At 35.0% G+C, this 19,943-nt stretch overlaps 1 protein-coding gene across 5 annotated transcripts in view; it reads right to left on the bottom strand.

The window, feature by feature from the left end:
- Window positions 1-19,617, bottom strand: part of LOC127841208 (uncharacterized) — a 73,051-nt gene extending 53,434 nt beyond the window's left edge. For 4 of the 5 annotated variants that reach the window (XM_052369870.1, XM_052369872.1, XM_052369873.1 and 1 more), the window contains exons 1-4: window positions 19,519-19,617; window positions 2,010-7,494; window positions 904-1,690; window positions 474-546 (exon numbers count right to left, since the gene is read on the bottom strand). In XM_052369870.1, the coding sequence (XP_052225830.1) occupies window positions 474-546; window positions 904-1,690; window positions 2,010-7,494; window positions 19,519-19,524 (6,351 nt within the window). In that variant the 5' untranslated portion in view covers window positions 19,525-19,617. Of the gene's footprint in view, window positions 1-473; window positions 547-903; window positions 1,691-2,009; window positions 7,495-19,229 lie in introns of all 5 variants that reach the window. The other variant, XM_052369874.1, reaches the window with a different exon arrangement.
- Window positions 19,618-19,943: the final 326 nt, after the last annotated feature.

Genomic DNA, 19,943 nt, shown 5'->3' with positions numbered 1-19,943 from the left:
TAGTGACCCATAAATGGGTGTGGCATGTAGAACTCATTAAGGTGCATGTACATATGAAGTTTCAAAGTTGTAGGTGGAAGCACTGTGATTTTAGAGGCAAAGTTAAAGTTTTATATTTGAGGTCACAGTGACCTTGACCTTTGACCTAGTGACCCAAAAATTGGTGTGGCGTGTAGAACTCATTAAGGTGCATGTACATATGAAGTTTCGAAATTGTAGGTGGAAGCACTTTAATTTTAGAGCCAATGTAAAGGTTTTAGCATGACGCCCGGACGGCGAAGAGGCTATGACAATAACTTGGAGTTTTCTCCGAAAACAGCCGAGCTAAAAAATCAGTGTTCAACCAACCATCCATCCAAAGACAGGTGCAAAGCAATATATATGTACCTACACTTCATCAAAAGGGTGCATAATTTACAATGTTCCCAATAAAAGAAAAACTTTAATATGATAAAGTACTTCATTTTTCTTACCAATAATGAGTCTGTGCCTGTCTCCATTGCTGTGCATTTTTTCTTTACCACGGAATCTTGCTTGGTTGATATACTGCACAATTCAAACAAAACAAAACAAATGAAGTGACTTTATTAATGTTTTATTTGATGCAAAACTTTCCACTTTCTACACAATATTTTACCATAACACATTATCATGGAAAAAAGTCAGTGTAGAGAAAATTACACACATATTTTAGAAAGTTGCAATTTGTATACTTTTGTGTACTAAATCATCAATAGTCTATATAACAGAAAGAATCTCAGCAAATTTTACCAGTGAACAGCTCTCTCTCACTACTTATGCAACACAACCATTCTTTAACTACTTCATATAACTCATTCTGTCATTAATTATAGTTTCCAAACTGTAACTGTTAAATATTAAACAATACCGGAGGTCAAATACCTGTTTTCCTCATACAGAGGTTCATCAAGAAAACTTGCGTCATCATCAGAGGCATAAATCTCAAGGACATCTTCCATCTCCTCCACTAGGTCTGCAGTTGCAGAAATTTTCTTATTCAAAGTGCCAACACCACTTTCACTTCCTGCATCAAAGTCAAGGTCTGTCAAACCTGCTTCCTTAACAGATTGCTCCAAATTGTCATCAACACCAGCTTCTCTTCCTGAATCAAAGTCATCTTGAATCTGTTCAATACCAATTTCACTTCCTGAATCAAAGTCATCTTGAACCTGTTCAGTCTTTCCTTCCATCTCAAAAGATAGCTCATCAATGTCATCAAAACAGTAAGGGAAGTTATTAACAGGCATGTCACCTTTCTCTTGCATTGTATCTATTATCTTAGTATCACTTTCATTTACACTTACTTGACATTCAAGACTGTTGTTCCATTTAATGCTTCCTTTCTCTCCTGTTGTGTCTAAAGACTGATAATCACTGTCATTTATTTTAAATTCAGATTTAGGGTTGTTATTCTTATCTTCAACATGTTTCTCTTCTGTTTTGTCTGCAATCTCAATTTGATTATCATTACATGAATACACATTACTTTCCTTGCCTGTATCTTTTGGATGGTTTTTCTCCACCTTAGATTGGTTTGCAGTAAGAGTTTCTTCCTCTTTAGTAGCATTCTCACTGAACAAGCTACTCTTATTGGTATCAAATGAAACTTCATTGTTGTTGTCATCATTACAGTGCCCTTGACTATCTTTGTCGTTATTGCTGTGAAATTCTGAAGATAAAAAGACAATCAAAATGCAACACGATACAACAAAATTCAAAACAACAAAATAATGCAATACCACCAATAAAGTTTCCTCAGTATCTCCTTTGACTATTAATTGTATGTTGTTTCAACTGTATTTGACATGTTAATTCATTACTTTCGTATATTTTGTACAACCAATTAATGGCCAACATTAGTGGGGTGGTAAGCAATTTTCACAGTCTTAGGAGGTGACAGGAGTGAATATTTTAAACATTTTTTTAATGTGAGTTAATGGCTTATTGTTAATGACAAAATATAAGAATGACTCATGTAAAATGATTACCTTTTGGCTTCCCTAATCTTTGGAAGACTGACAACCTTGATTTTCCATGCCAATGCGAACCTGAAAGTGAATGTCTTAACTCAAATTCAGCATCTTCTAAACTTGTGTCTGTTTCTTGACTATGGTTTTCTGTGAGACTGTGACCTAAAGATGGCTCTGTTTGATCATGAATGCTTTTCATTGTATTATTCAATAAACCAAAAACTGAAGAAAACGAGGGCAGTATGAGTTTGAGAGATGAGTTATTAGGCCCAGTAGTGGAAAACTGTAGTTGCTTCTTAGATGCACTGGGAGACAATCTAGTCACGTCTTCTTTGGTTTTGTCTTTAATAATTCCCATTAACTCTAAACTTTCTTTCAGCTTCTTTAAAGACTGTTTCTGCGAAGACTTTACGAAATCTTCATCAAATTCTTGGCCAGAAGTAAATTTGACAGAACTACCAACATCATGTTCAAGTACACAAATCAGTTTGTCATCTCTCATAAAAGGAGGTATGTTTTCACGGGAAATCAAACTAGATTCAAAGTCTTCCAATGTATCTTCCATTTCTTTCTTATTGAAAACCTCTTGTTCAAGCTGATGTTTCTTTAAGATATTTTGTGCAAGTTTTGATTTTGATACTCTACACTGTTTAATGTGACTAAGATTCCATTGGTTTTCCTGACCGAGTCCACCTGTCAACTGTGGCAATATATATATATCGCTACTTTTTGTCTTCTGTTGTCTCACAGGGAGCCTAGATTTGTTTTCAACTGATCTAGTTTTATTCTCTTTAAGGGCTTCCACTTTGTGTTTGCTACAACCCTTTGTTTTTGATTTTGTATTACTTTCAGGACTGTAGTCAATGGCTTTTTCAAAGTCTGTTATTTGGTAAGCAACAGCATTCTGCGCTTCCTTCTGTTCTAACCTAATAGTTGTTGGTAAGTTCTCATATTCAACCTCTTGGTCCCGTTCTATGACATGTTTTGTACCAATTTGCAAGATGGCTTCCATCTTTGCCCATGTATTCAACCTGGAATATCTGTTTTCCCTTTCATGAAGAAATTCTTTCACTCCCGTACATTCGTCTTTAGATGTATAAGTTTGACATAAATCTGTAAACTTACAGTTATTTATAATTTCACTTGTCCCATCTGATTCCATTTTTGTATCACTAATTTCCGCTTCAAATTCATCTATATGTAATCCAACTGATGTTTCAATAATCATCCGATCTTCAATTTCCAAAGTCTTTTCATGTTCAGTGATGATTGAGTCATGTATTCCAAATGTAACAGAAAGGTCAATATCTGATTTTTCAGTTTGAGGAAAATCACATTTGTCATCATCAACATTCATAGAAGCCACACCCTCTTCAGAATTCAATACAATATCATTTTTGGTACAATCGTCATCATCTTCATAACTATTGTTAACTCCATTTTTATTCAGATCTGGTTCAGTATTATTTTCTTGTATAATTTCACTAACTGTAAATGTACTTGAGAATTCCTTATTGGAATTACTTAGTTTAAAACCTTCATTTCCAGTATTCTGAACTTTGTTTTCAGTTTGGCTTCTTGCTTTTGATGTTTCATTGCAGCGACCATTTTCAGATATCACATCATTGGTTCTGTACGCAATAATATTGTTTGAAACAACATTGGATTGCACTGTGTTAGATGTAACTTTGTCTTGTTCTTGTTGAACATGGTTTGTAATAGCATTACTCAGTTTGTTCATTTCAGTTTCTGCATCAGCTGTATCAGCAGAAGTATTAACACTGCTTTCATGCACTATATCACAAACAGTCTCAGTACCATTCATATCAACTAAATCAGATTTGATCATGCTTATGTTGTTCTTATCATCAAGAGCTCTGAACAATTTTTTCAAATGTTCTTTATCTTTTTTACTTGGAGTAGGAATAATTTCGTATCTTTGAGGCCTTGGATCATCATGTTTACATGCATCTCTTATTTTATATTTTAATCTCCCTGCCTTTGATTTGTTCAATGTTGATTCTTGGTTTCCTCCCCCACTTTCAAGTACCCATACAGGATACGACTTGGTACCAATGAATTTTGCCAACTTTCCATCTGCAGTCTTAAAACTGGAAATTGGTAACTTTTGCACTTTGACGATTATGTTTTTTGTTTTGAGGTTGGGTATTACTTTCATCATTTCAGAATATTTGTTGTCAGAAAATGTATCACAATAGTCACAATAGTCAATGTTACTTTGTACTTCATCATCCAAATTTGATTGCTGAAGAACTTCATCATTCAAATTAGATTGATGCTCTGATATTGCAGACCAAATCACTGTGCACTGTGCACAATCAGTTTCTTTCTGTTTACAAGCATTGTCTTCATTTACTTTTACAGTATTAGTAAGTTCATTTGGTGCAATTATATGTGACAAAATTGTATGGCAAATCTGTGCTGAATCAGGAACAAAGTAGCTTTTATGCATTTTATCTGTATGCTCATGCAAAGCAGGTAGGCTTCGAAACCACTTCTTACATAATTTACATTGCTTTAAACTGCTTTTGGAGTCTTGATTGATCACCTCTGCATATTGTATATTTTTTAGAACACCTGATCCTATTCCAGAATCTGATTCAGACTCGCACTTTCCAAATAACTCATCACATTGTTTGCTAGAAACCTGATCTATTTTTACACCATCCACATGCATTTCACTAGCTTGTTCAACAGGCTTCTGAAATTTGTTATTATCAACTTCCCCACTCGAGCCAATTTGACATTTTATCAGATCTGAATCATGCTTTATGAAAGCACATTTTAATTGAAGTTTGTGAGAATCAGAGTCTTCAACCTTGTCAAATGTATTACACAAATCAGCGTCATTGAAAAATGTTGAACTTCCTACAGATTCCATATCTGAATCAAGAGCTGTACCATCCTTCATTTCCAAATCAGAAATCATCATAGGCGGAATTTTTGACACATAAGCCAGGCACTTTGAAATAGGATCAAGTCTAGCATTATGAAAAGATGAAAACTCTGATGAACTAGTTTGTTGGTCAAACTGGTGTTTGTATTGCACATGAAATCCAGACTGTCGAAGAAAATCAAGTGTTTTTTCTACATGTGACATTGTTGTTTGCTTTTTATAGTTATCGCAGTATGTCACCAAATTCATCACATTGCTAGCTTCATGCTTTACTTCCTCATCATGTGATAATCCTCTTAAACTGTTTCCAAATGTTTCACATTTATTATCATCACTAGAAAACTTGTAACATATTTCATGATAATTTTTGGAGCAAGTTTTGTTCTTTTTCTGGGATATCTTTACTCTTGCAACTTTTTGTTTTTTTATTATTTTGATAGGAGTCACAGTTTGGTTTTCAACAAATTTTGCCTTTTCTCTTCTAGGACGTAATGAATATGTCAGAGTTGCCACATCACTACCACATTTTACCTTTTCATCTAAAGGCTTAGCTAAGCATTGAGTTTGATTACATGCAGCATAACTAGTTTCAATTGTTTCCTTCTGTTCTGTGTTTGAGTTTTCATTTCCTGTTTCTGAGTCAAAAATTGTAATGCTTTCTGATGACATGTTATTGCTAGGAAAATAATATTTACTTTCACTTCTACTGCTTTCACCCTTAGCCTTATTAAGCGACACTTTATCCTTAATCTCAGCTAAAATGTTATCATCTTCCACTTCAATGGTATCAATTTTGTTGAGGACAATTTTGGTGTTATTTTTTGTTTGGTCATCTTGATTGTTCAACAATTTATCAAATTTAACATCTTCTATATATTTTGTTTTCTCTTTTAAATTATTAGGTCTGATTAAATAAGTTTCTTTAGCTTTGTCTTCTACATATTTCTCATCACTTGATCTACAGTTAATTGTGCTTCTAGATGTTAAAAACATGTTAACATTACTTTTTATGCTCACTGTACTGAGATTTGAATTACAACTTTCAATCTGTTTCTCAACTTCGGTATCAATATCATTGTTTTCTCTAGTATTTTCCTTATCTAGAGCTGTATATTCTTGGTCGCTTAATATTTCATCTCTTACAAGTTTTCCAAGGGACTCTAAACAAACATTGTTTAAAATCATCCCAAATTCATTTGGCTTTGTCTCACGTAAATTGTTATTTTGTTCATCCTCCAACTGATGAGAAGTTTCACATCCTATATCATCTTTTGTCATTGATACTGTAAACTCTGTTGATTGATTTGTATTTTCCATCAGACTGTCCTTGTTTTCAAGATATTCACATACACTTAAGGTATCAAAACCAGTTGATATAAAGGTATTTTCATACCTTAATGGGGATGTTCTATCATTTGTTCCATTAATCGTTGTGATATTGAATTCACAGCAGTCATTTGACTGATTAAACTTGCAGTTTGTCTCCTTTGGCTTATTGGACACATGGGGACTAATGCTGTCATTGTTTTCTTTTACACATTTCTGAATTTGGTCTGCAGCTTCCATACTTTTTATACATGTGTCTATGTTTCCTATTCTGTTTCCAGTCAATGCTTCTTTATATACATCATGACTAGGTTTCATTTCCAAGTACTGTTCTGAACCGATGTTATACTTATTTTTGCAACTTCCCTTTAAAATAAAGGCAACTGGTCTTGGTTGTTTGCTGACTGTTGAATTTTGCTCTTTGCAACTTATTGAACTATGATTAGTACTTTTCTCTGTACAACATGTGTCTTTCTTTTTACTAAGAAAGCAATTACCATTTGTTTCCTTCCTTGATAAGGTATTCATATCTTCAAATGCATTATTCATCTTCGTTAATGTTTGCATGGCTGGTGAACAATTGGGATCTGCTTCATTTGAGTCTTCTGTTCTTACCACTGCTCCTAACTGATCCAAATTATTTTTGGGATCACTTAAGGCTTTGAAATGTATGGCATAGTGACTATTTAAACCTCCCAAACTTGTAAACAATTTTCCACAGATAAAGCATGAGCTCTTAGCAGTGTAATTATCAGTTCTAATAATACAATCAGTTTCACAATTACTAGAAGAGCTTGTTGGTTTAGAAACATCATCTTGTCTTTTTTTCTTTACAGCGGTCATTTCCTTTTCTATAACATTTTCACTCTCAATTAAATCTGATGATTTTCGTTTTACCTTTGTTCCTAGAATATCAGTTTTCATTTCAGTTGTATTGTTTCTGTGTGCATACACAATGTTGGAGGTTTCTGTATCAGCCTTTTCAAGAACATTTGAATCAGATGATTTTCGTTTAACCTTTTTTCCTGGTATATCAGATTCCATTTCCTTGTTATTGTTGCTATGTGGTTTGAGAATGGAGGATGTTTCTGCATCAGCCGTTGGAATAGTTGACTGCATGTCTGAGTTGGGAATGCCGCAGCCTGGATATCTGGTCAGGTGATGATGTTTTGTCTTCCACTTGTTTTTGTTGATCTGGTAACTAGACTTCTTTAGACTCGTAAGGGATTTTGGACAAGGAGTGCACAGGCCATTTGTGGTCTGAAAATACAGTAAATTAAGTAATAGCACTTAAGTCATTAACTGATTATTCCATTTGATCAAACAATGAAGAGAAACAAAAGCAGGTCATGCTCTGCCATTCTCCAAATTAGCAAATGGCTACAAATAATAAAATTTGGCTAAAGAAATTTGAATTCGGCTTAAACTTTTTCAGTTATATTAACTAGAGTCCTATGGACCCCTAAAATTTGACATGAATGTAAAACCCTGAATACAAATCATTGGTTCATGCTAACGTAAACAATAGCCGGGACTTTGCACCTAACAACAGTAGGTGCGCGATAACATGATTGGTCGATACATTAACAAGCGAGACATCTCGTACATCCTTCTAGAAAATTATGTATTGCAGTTGTTTTTCAGAGTTTCTTACTGATATTACAAGAACCAATACGTAAAATCATTGTGCGTTCCATGGGACGCAAATTAACACATATGACGGGTCCTGACTGGCATTTTATGCGTATTTGACGAAAAATATCGCATCCCGTAAAACCCTGGTATTATATGTTATGCTCTACATGAGTGGAGGAAAATAAAAGTCTATCTATCTATATTTTAGACCTTTGACGTTAAAGGATGACCTAGACCGCCCTCACACTACTTTGGGGGAAGGGGTCCGCAGCCCTTAGGAGGGGGAATTTTTGGTACATGGGGGAATTTTTATTAAAAAAAACAACTGTGTTTAACTGTTATAAACATATATTGCTATATATGTGACTGTCTATAGGACAGAAAGGTGGACTTTTACTCAATCTACATGTATATAACAGTAATCTAATTTAAATGTGGGTCGGTAGGTAGGCTTTTTTCGTACCACATCACTTGATTGAATATTTAACTCAATTAGAATGTCATTATTTTCAGGTATCAGCAGTGTGAAATGCATGACGACATAGTACTAACTTTCAGATATAGTTCCAGGGTTGTCATTATTAACAGATTGCCGATCGAATTCATCGGTTAAAATCGCCAGAAAATCGGTTGTTTTTCCCGAATCTTTAAAATTGCGATCGGAAGTTTTGATCACGCAAACCGACAATAATTGACGAGGAATAAAAGTAGTAAAGTAGAGCGACACCCGGTCATTCAGTCAGTCCGTTAACTCGGCCTAAGAACTACTGTTTTCAATGAATTTCTCAGCGAGTGGCCAATATTGATTTTTCCAGCTGTCAATCAAATTCTTCTTGGTAAGCACGTCAACCAATCAGCGCTCAGGCAGCCGAATACACGCCGACCCCACGTGAAACTGTATCAAATAGCTGTACATTTCACAGATTATTACTGACCGTATTTCAACGAATGTAGCACTGTAGAGCGTAATTAACTAGTTTTTTTAGTTAGAGAAATTTTTTCCACATATTAAAAAATGCTCTTCGATTTTCTACCAAGATAAAAGATATTAGCGACCTCTGTGCTACGAAGTTGTTATTCAGCATCTAAATATTTAAGTCCACGCTCTCCCCGAGGAAGAATGACGTGATGTTATACATGAAGTCTAATTTTGGCATGATTTTCATCTGTACATGAAAAACACGAGAAATGTGTCTCTGTTGCTAGAATTTTCTTAATTTTCCGTGAATAATGAAATCTGAAAATGAACACATTTATTTATACGCATTTGAAAATACATAAATTAAATAATGCAATTTCTTATACAAATGGTCATAACACATAATATAATAAGTAGGTAAATAACGTGTTTTGAGATTGCCAAACTATGCATACATATAGGTCTACATGCATGAATGACCTGACAAGTTATATCACGATCCGGAATGAAAAGTACTCGGTAAAATTTAAAGAAAGACGCGTTTTTATTTTCAGAAATTAACTTTCACTTTCGCAAACTTTTCTGAAAGGAGGTACATGTAACAGTTTAGATTGAGTCGTTGATTTGTCGTAATTACTAAATATAAACGGTTCTCAATGCTCTCAAATCGCGATGGCGGACGACATTCATCGTCAATATTGGCCGTAATTTGGTTTTGAAAAAAAAAAAATCGTAATAATACTGGATTATCGGGTAATGGATAGAATTGGAACATGCAAAGATCTATCAATATAATATGTTTTTACATTGTACAGTATACTAAAAATGTGAAAATCTTACAATTTTCTGTTCTTTTTAGACCTCATTTTAACTTTTTTATGCTCTGAGAATAGCAGTATTTTGTCCCTAAAATGTCTACAATTCGTTTTCGGTCGGGGGGCTTCGCCCCCCTGACCCCCCTAACACTGCCTTGCCCTGGACCTACAAGGGGGCCTAGACGGCCCCTTCACCCCCAGCCCAATCGGTTACTATTCAAAAATAATCCTTTGTTTACAATCATAATGACAACCCTGTAGTTCTTAACAAGAAGATGTTTTATCCAAATTGTCGTTATATGTAAATTACTGTACAAATAAATATTTTTTGAAAACTAAAGACCACTGTCTATCATCACCACCGGAAATAGATTACCAGCGAAGCAAAAGTAAACAAATTAACCATGGAGAGTAGAGCTGCAACGATTCACCAACAGCTCAATTCGATTTCGATTTCAGACACTCCGATACCGATTTTTTCGATTTGATTCATCTTCAAACCTAGTTTTATCATATATTCACTCTTATGCCTCAAAATAAACATTTCTGTTCAAATGTGATTTCAATAAAACACATAAAAAGGAATAGAAAATTAGGACTCAATTTTAATATAAAAACTTCTGACTAGAAGATTGTGTTGATTACACAATAATATAAAAAATAAATAAATAATCATAAGAACGTATCTAGAATCAGTTGAATGGTAGTACTATCACTATTACACCTTTACCCAAAACCGCTATAAGCATGTCTACCACTGTGCCATGACGGCATCACCTGTTACCTGTAGGACAAATCACATTCTCTAATAAACTTAACAAAACTCCAACAGAAATAGAACTACTTTTCTGGCTGGCGACTTGAGTAGTTGCACTTGTGCGACCTCTTTGTCTTGCTAAATCAACGTTATGTTTTCATTTAACATATTGCATTAAATTAGATTAGTGGTTGAGCCGGACTTGGCGTACGCCACATCCGTGAAGCACAGTTTACACTTTGCTTTATTGGTAGGGCTACCATCCCGAAACCCAAAATACTGCCACACTTTTGATTTTAGCTTCTTTGGCGCATCTGATAATTTCAATTTGTCGGCAACAACTTGTTCAGCCATTTTGACGCTTTTTCCGAAAGTAGACCGTAACGGGCTTATTGATTGGATGACTTAAGTAATAAGCAACCAATCGCGCGCGTCGTAATTACAGGTAAGGATAAAACCTACACCTTCCTGTATCAATAGTCAGAATACAGCGCGCTTTACGTATCTATGTATGTATATGTATATATGTTAAAGAATCGAATCGAATTTGGTAGGTTTGGTATCGTAATCGAATCGAAGCATTTCGAATCGATTTTCGATGAATCGGATCGAATCATTGCAGCTCTAATGGAGAGCAGTCAGTATTTACCTAAAATATCTAATAATAACTCGCTCCTGGATAACCAGTGCGTGTTTGGCATCTTACAGAAAGATTAATATGTTTAAAAATGTGTATCTATCTTGCAATTCGTATTGATGAAGCGTTATTTACACAAATTTATGACTGCTTGCCCGTCTGTACATCTGCCATAGTCATTAGCACTTTTCTATGAAATTCCATAGAAAATATTATGGAATTCTACGGAAATCGATGGAAATCCATGGAATTTGATGGAATTCCATCCACTTGCCAATTTTCCATCTGAAGCTGTTATGGAATTCCATGAAATCTTGACTAAAATTCCATGCATTTCCACGGGATGTATGGAAAACACCATGGAAAGTTGGACTTAGCCATTTTTTTCAACGGAAATCGTTATGGAAAATAACTTATACATTTTCTTGGATGGAAATCAATGGAAAATAACTTAGAAAATTTTCGCTGGTTGTCTGAAATGTATTTGTAGTTTAATACATGTATGAATTTATTTGCATCATGTATTTTGTATTTAAAAGAAAATGCAATAAAGATAATTATAAATTTGTTCTAGATATTGGAACAGTTCTGGAACTGTTCCATATTTGTGTTCTAAAACGTATGTTCTAGAATTGTTCCAAAACAGTTTTTTTAGAATAAATCCAGAACATTTGTGGAAAATGGCTTAGGACTGAAACTGTTCCAATAATTTCAAGAACCTTTTTAGAACATTTCAAGGACAAAATATGGTCAAGAAATTTCTAAAAATGTTTTAAAATGTAGTTCTAGAACACATTTAGAACGCTTTAAGAACCAGTAAGTTCTACAAAAGTTCTAATGGGAAATAAGAACACATATAGAACACCTTACACTTACAAATAGCCAAATAGACTTCATAGTACCGACAGCAGCAGCAGCAGTAGTAGTAGTAGTTGTAGATGTAGTAGCTGTATTAGTAGTAGAAGTTGTTGTTGTAGTAGGTGTTGTTGTTGTAGTAATTGATGTAGTAGCAGTAGTGTTTTTTATATCAGTAGAGGTTGTGGTGGTAGTAGTAGTAGTAGAAGTAGTAGTAGTAGCATTAACAGTTTCTGTAGCAATAGTAGTAGCAATAGAAGTAGCAGTAGTAGCAGTTGTTGCAGAAGTAGCAGTTGTTGCTGCTGTTGCTGCCGCTGTTGCTGCTGTTGTTGTTGCTGCTGTTGTTGTTGTTGCTGTTGTTGCTGCTGTTATTGTTGCTGTTGTTGTTGTTGGTGGTGGTGTTGTTGATGCTGTAGTAATTAAAGTAGTAGTTCTGCAGAAGTAGGAGTAGTTGTTACTTTCAAAGCAATTTCTACAAGTTTAAATTCCTTAACCCTGTCCAAGTGGTATACACACTGTTTTTTCTCAATATCAAACTCAGCCAGTCCAGGTTGTCAAATAACAATCTATCTGATAAACCCAGCGTGTGCTGTGCATCAGATGTTGGGTATGTTTGCTGCAAATCTATTGGTTGTAAGATATAACAGCCTTTTGTTTGCTGCAAATCTATTGGTTGTAAGATATAACAGCCTTTTCTAATTGGCTGAATTCAAATACAGAAAGTTTACCTGTTAGATTGAAACATGAAACATGGTGGACAATGTACTGGTTTAACTTGTTAAAATAAAGTTAAAGAAATTTAACAAACAGAAGAGTTCAATAGTTTTTCCATTAAAAAATACTTTCTTAAAATACTTATGTATTTATATCATTTGGAAAGTGACATGAAATATTGCTAAAGAGTGATGCATACAGTGTTTGAGCAGTCTGTCTAGGAATAGAACAACAACTGAAGGTTTGTGATTTTTATTATTTCTAAATATTCCTTTAAATTTAATCTTCTTATGACATTATTGTAGACCTTTTTATGTGATATTTGAGGTTTTAGTATAGCAAATATTAGTTTAAAAGCAGCTGTCACCCAAATTTTCACTTAGTGGAGTTTGCAGGTTGAAAAAGGAAGTAATAAGACCTATGTGGAGAAATTAATACAATGTAACGTTGAATGTAGTATCAGAATTTTATCATGCAAGGTTATGGAACTGAGGCTAAGGAAGTTTTGTATTGTGCATGTTGAGCACTCAATGTTCATTAATGGTGTTAATGTTTATTATTATCCCCCGCCATAGGCGGAGGGATATTGTTTTGGCGTTGTCTGTCCGTCCTTCCATCCTTCCGTCTGTCCGTCTTTCCATCTGTCCGTAGCCATATCTTGGAAGTGCTTTGGCAGATTTCACTGAAACTTGGTATGAGTATGTATATGGATAAGAGGATGATGCATGCCAAATGGCATTGTACGCCATTAGTTAATAACAGAGTTATGGCCCTTTGTATCTTGAAAAAATGCTTTTTTGTGTGTCCAAGGCCATATCCTGGAAGTGCTTTGGCGGATTTCATTGAAACCTAGTTCGAATATATATATGGATAAGAGGATGATGCACGCCAAATGGCATTGTACACCATCTGTTAAAAACGGGGTTATGGCCCTTTGTATCTTTAAAAAATGCTTGTTTGAGTGTCAAATATAATACTTGTGTCCAGAAGCATATTGGCCGGGGATATCAATTCAACGTATTTGCTTGTAAATAAAAAATTAAACCAATGGAATTGGTTTTTCGGTATCCGAGTGTGCATTTTCATACCAATAGAATTACACATCATTCTAATTATAGCAATAATAAATTTGTACTAATCATACCAACAAATTAAGTTATGCTAAGTGCTTTGCGATGTATTCACTTCGTTTTTAGTTCTCTTTCTAAAGACCATTTAACAACTTAATATTTAAAACAATTCATGAATTACATTCCCTATACATTTTCATTATGTGCTTTAATTACCATTGACCAGTTGATGAAAGATACTGCAGAGTTTGGCAGGGAAATAATCCAACAGCAAAGCGGCTCTGTAAGCACATTTACCTAGAGGACTTACAGGGCCACAAATTCATGGTAAATATTGTCATGCCCTGGGCTAGATAAGTTATTTAATGTTAACCACCTGAAAGTATTTTGTCTTTTTGGAATTCAATATATTGGTCTATTTAGTCAGTTACACTTTTCTGGATCCTGAAATAACTTAAAAAGTTCTAAGTATTTTTTCATGAAACTTGAAACATGAACAGATGACAATAAGGACATTTTGCACGTCATTTCATGTTGTTTATAATGCAAGAATTCTGGTTGCTATGGCAACAAATATATTTAACAAAACTTAAAATAGTGAAGTTTAACAAGAAGGGGACCATATTGCTTTGCAATCTATTGTTATAGTTTGAATGTAAATAACTCTTTGCTTTAGACATTTTTATGATTTTTTATTCTGTAGAGCACATGTGAGCAGTATACAATGTACCTCATACCAAAAAGGACCCGGAGGCAGTGACTGGTGTTCAATATTCTCAGAAGTAAAGGAAAATGGCAGTGGAAGACTTGGACAAACATTTTTAAAAACTAGCCTCTGTGTTAAGCCTGGCAGTCTGTGACATGTTTTATTTTGGTTACTTCTTGTATAAAAAAGACCAGTTATTTATTTTGTGAATTGTATTTTGTGTTTGTTTTTTGCCTTAATTTATTTGTTTGTTTTTTTTAATTTAGGAATTTTAAACTTGGATAATTGAATAAAGTCAGTGTTCAACAGTACTGAGCATAGTATAATAAATAACAAATTTACAACAGTTGTTAATTTGTTATGTATTATTATTAACTATGCTCAGTACTTGAATACTGGCTGTCTGCATGGGAATTTATGTTTTCTAGAAAGTTGGTTTCAGACTTAAATATTTGAAGTTAACCTTCGGAACTTTTCTAGAATTGTACTGGAACACATCAACTAGAACTGAACTTCTGTTATCATACTGAAAGTGTTCTAGAATTAATAAGGAACAGTTGTTGAACGTTAAAATTTATGAGAAAAAACTCTAGAACAATTGTGCGTGATGTGTGTGTGTGCATGTAATTGTGTGTGTTTTTGAACATATGTGAGAAAGGAAGTATACTTGTCATAACAGAAATGTAAAATTCTACTTCTATGTTTTATATTAGTTGTGCCTTTTATAAGTTTTTCTTTTCTCACCTGTATATATGTGTGCATGTTTATGGATGTGTTTTTGAATGTGTGCATGCATGCCTGTGGTTAAGAGAGTTGGTACTTTATGAAAATGTAAAACCACTCATTTTTGAATATGTACTGTGACTGCATGTGTGTGGTTAATGATTGATGACAGATATTGTTCTTGTTGAACTTCTATGATGAAACCTTTAGTTACATTTACAATAAATTTTGTTGTTCAAAATCAATAAAATGCCTTTAATCTATAATCTTTTTTTTTCTATTTTATTCCAGCTTTTTATTAATGTCCATAGCTTTTCATGACATTCCATATAATTCTATGGAATTCCACCGCATTCTATGGAATTCCACGGCATTCCATGGAATTCCACGGTGTTCTATGGAAATCCACGGCGTTCTATGGAATTCCACGGTGTTCTATGGAATTCCACGGCATTTTATGGAATTCCACGGCATTATATGGAATGCCACGGAATTCTATGGAATTCCACGGCATTTTATGAAATTCCATCCCATATCAAGTCCCTCTTCTGTTTTTTTTTTAACTTTTCCATTGATTGCATGGAATTGGATGGAAAGTTAGTGCCAATACTCCACGGAATTCCATCTAACGATTTCCATAGAATTCCATAAGATTCCACGGCAGATCTACAGACGGGTCAGCAGTCTGTCTGCGCCTCCGAAAAACGGAGGCACTCCCAAAGCAAACGGACCTGATCCCAAACCAAAATTATAAAAAAAATTCCCAATTTCCCCCCCAAAAAAACAAGTGTCTTATAACTTGTTTGACTAACCAGTGTTTTGGTAAAAAATATCTGCTTTAAGGTTTTGACTGTTCAGTTCTTATCTCAGAGTGTAACTGTAACTGAAAAACAAAACTGCAGTACTTGAATAAACGTTGAACATGCCCAATATAGCATCTGTTTATATAAAGAAGACAAAATAACAAATAAAAACAAATTTACTTGTTAAACCACTGAATTATTTAAGCATGATAAATTCACAATTTTTTCCCAAATGAGCCGTTTCATCGAAGCAAAAATTCCCAAAATGGCCAATTTTGTCGATAAAAAATTCCCAATTTGGTCAGACTCCTTTTCCCAAAATAAGCAGAACAAGGGACAAAATTGTCACAAAACCAGGTTTTCATTGTGAAAAAAAAATCTGATAAAGGGAGAAAACTCAAACTGAACTTTTGAAATGACCAAAAAAAATTAACCCCCTTTGTAATTTATTTTTTTTTTTTAAATCTATTTTTAGTCGTGGCGACCTTGACATTGGAGATATTGATGTGATTCTTTCGTGGGACACACCGTCCCATGATGGTGAACAAATGTGCCAAATGATTTTAAAATCTCACAATGAATGACATAGTTATGGCCAGGACAAGCTCATTTATGGCCATTTTTGACCTTTGAACTCAAAGTGTGACCTTGACCTTGGAGATATCGACGTAATTATTTCGCGCGACACACCGTCCAATGATGGTGAACAAATGTGCCAAATGATTTTAAAATCTGACGATGAACGACATAGTTATGGCTCGGACAAGCTCATTTATGGCCATTTTTGACCTTTGAACTCAAAGTGTGACCTTGACCTTGGAGATATCGACGTAATTATTTCGCGCGACACACCGTCCAATGATGGTGAACAAATGTGCCAAATGATTTTAAAATCTGACAATGAACGACATAGTTATGGCCCGGACAAGCTTATTCCGCCAGCCCGCCAGCCAGCCAGCCCGCCAGCCAGCCAGCCCGCCAGCCAGCCCGCCCGCATTCGCCAATCTAATAACCAGTTTTTTCCTTCGGAAAACCTGGTTAAAAACCCCTGCTATAGCCAAATACTTAGGAAAACTGCCCCCCCCCCCCCCCTGGCAGCCATGTTATTCAACTGACTGGAACCATTTTCAAACTCAACTCTCATATCAAGGAAACAAATGTTCTGACCAAATTTCATGAAAATTGGGTCAAAAATGTGACTTCTAGAGTTTTCACATGTTTTCACTATATACATATAGAGAAAAATGCCCCCCCCCCCCTGGCGGCCATGTTTTTTCACCGATCTGGACCATTTTCAAACTCGTCCGTGATCTCAATAAAACCAATGTTTTGACAAACTTCTATGATGATTGGGCAAAAATTGTTCAAACTTCTATGATGATTGGGCAAAAATTGTGACTTCTAGAGTGTTTACAAGGTTTCTCTATAGCCAAATAAGGAAAACTGCCCCCCCCCCTGGCAGCCATGTTATTCAACTGACCAGAACCATTTTCAAACTCAACTCTCATATCAAGGAAACAAATGTTCTGACCAAATTTCATGAAAATTGGGCCAAAAATGTGACTTCTAGAGTGTTCACATGTTTTCACAATAAACATATAGAGAAAAATGCTCGCCAACTGGCGGCCATGTTTTTTCACCGATCTGGACCATTTTCGATTTCATACGAGATATCAATATAACCAATGTTTTGACCAACTTTCATGATGATTGGGCAAAAATTGTGACTTCTAGAGTGTTTACAAGGATTCTATAAAGCCAAACAAGGAAAACTGCCCCCCCCTCCCGGCAGCCATGTTATTCAACTGACCGGAACCATTTTCGAATCAACCAACATATCATTAAGACAAACATTTTGACAAAATTACATGAAGATTGGGCATGAAATGTGACTTCTACAGTGTTTACAAGTTTTTTCTTTTTTTTTACCTAGTGACCTAGTTTTTGACCCAGCACGACCCAGTTTCGAACTCGACCGAGATTTCATTGGGACAAACCTTCTGACCAAGTTTCATGAAGATCAGACAATAAATGTGGCCTCTAGAGTGTTTACGAACAAATGTGGACGGACGGACAGACGACGGACAAAGACCGGTCACAAAAGCTCACCTGAGCAATCAGGTGAGTTAAAAAGGTGATTAGTGTTTATTTCGTTTTTTAAATTCGCTTTATATCTCGACTTTACTCCCCGCAAATTATCTTAGTGGAGCCCTAATTAGGTCATCTCGCTAAGAAATTTTGCATCGAGTAAAGTCGAGATATAGAGCGAATATTACTATGAAATAAAAGCCAGTAACTTTCTTTCTACTATGGCTGGAAAGTGAGCGGAATACCTGCCTCGGCATGGACGTCGCCATCTTGTTTGTCACGTGATTACCCCCACTGTAGACTGGGTGACATAAAAACACACAGTTTTATACAATTTCATATAATTTTGTGCTGTACAGCAGAAAACTATACTGATGAAACTTGTTGATAACTGTTTAATCTTGTTTGTTATCCCCACGCTTTTTGAAAAGCGTGAGGATATTGTGGTTATCTCCGCCATCTGTCTGTCCTGGCCTCTATCTCCTCCTACACTATAAGCACTAGATCCTTGAAACTTACACATTTGGTAGCTATGAGCATATGTGCAACCCTGCACTATTTGGAATATTGATCTGACCCCTGGGTCAAAAGTTATGGGGGTTGGGGTGGGGCCGGTCAGAGATTTTCACTCATTCTTATGCCCCGGGTATGGTGCATTGGCCATAACTTTTGCAATATTGAAGATAGCAACTTGATATTTGGCATGCAAGTGTATCTCATGAAGCTGCACATTTTCAGTGGTGAAAGGTCAAGGTCATCCTTCAAGGTCAAAGGCCAAATATATGGGGGTGGGACATAGTCTGCTGAGCTTTCAATAGTGACTAGTACTATATAAATGATGTATGGATAATGAAGTGATCTAGTCATAAAACTGTTCAGATAGCCATGTGATGTCATTAAAATGTTTAAATAAACTGATCAACTATGTTTTTCTTCTGCTCATAGATGGGACCCATACTTTTTCTCTTGAACCAATAGATTTAAAACCTACGAGTCCCTGGCCCTGGGACTCATACTTTTGATTTCTAAAATTATCGCTGGATACCCTTCTTGTACATAATATATTTTATGTAATATTTATGCATAGCAAACAATTTAAACATTTATTTTGCAATGTAAAATATAACACCCATGAATTTCCCTGCTCTAGATTTTTATTGTGACACAAATTATAACAGTGAGAACCAAAGAAAGAATTTCAAATAATTAAATGTCTCGGAAAACGCAAAATTTAGCAGACGACATAATGGCTTGATGTTCAGATCTTACTCACCTATTTAGCTGTACATTTAAGACAGGTTCAAAACCCTCTAGGGTCTAAATTCCACAATTTATGTTCAAAGTTCAACAACTTATGTTGTAATTGCCATATATTTGTCGCATTCTCCACAATCCGGGTACTGTTCTTGCTGATTTTGTAGTGATAACTTACGAAAAGTTCGGATACATTTTGAGCATAAAATAATCGGTTTCGGAAATTACTTATAAATAAACTATATCAAGAGTGAATGATTTAAATGATATGTGCTATAACCGTGCGCTTAATATAGGAGTACACTCACTGGCATGATGTTAATTCAGCTGTTTGTCTCAAAACATTTCTCAGAAACATGCTCAGCATGGCGGGCAAAATATCACACCCTATCGTTACAGAAGGCTACTTACAACCATAACTGTTCATTTATGTCGTTTTCAAAAAGTACCGATGTACAAAATACATAAAATAAGTAAAAAAAAAAATAGCGATGTACAAAATACATAAAATAATAAGCAATACAAATACAAAGACATTGCCATTATATTGCTTTTACACACTTATTTAAACGAAATTTTCACACAAGCGCAAAATTGGAATACTGTGAATACATGAAATATTATAATAGCAAAACAATAGAGTTTCATACCAACACCCATTAATCCGTGCTCTACTTTCAATAATAATCACGTAAAGCTATGCACATTCACATACATAATAAAAAGAACGCTC

Source organism: Dreissena polymorpha, chromosome 8 (assembly GCF_020536995.1).
Source record: "Dreissena polymorpha isolate Duluth1 chromosome 8, UMN_Dpol_1.0, whole genome shotgun sequence".
In the NCBI taxonomy this organism is placed as follows: Eukaryota; Metazoa; Mollusca; class Bivalvia; order Myida; family Dreissenidae; genus Dreissena; species Dreissena polymorpha.
Note: the sequence above shows the minus strand (reverse complement) of the source record. Positions and strands in the feature narration are given on the sequence as shown.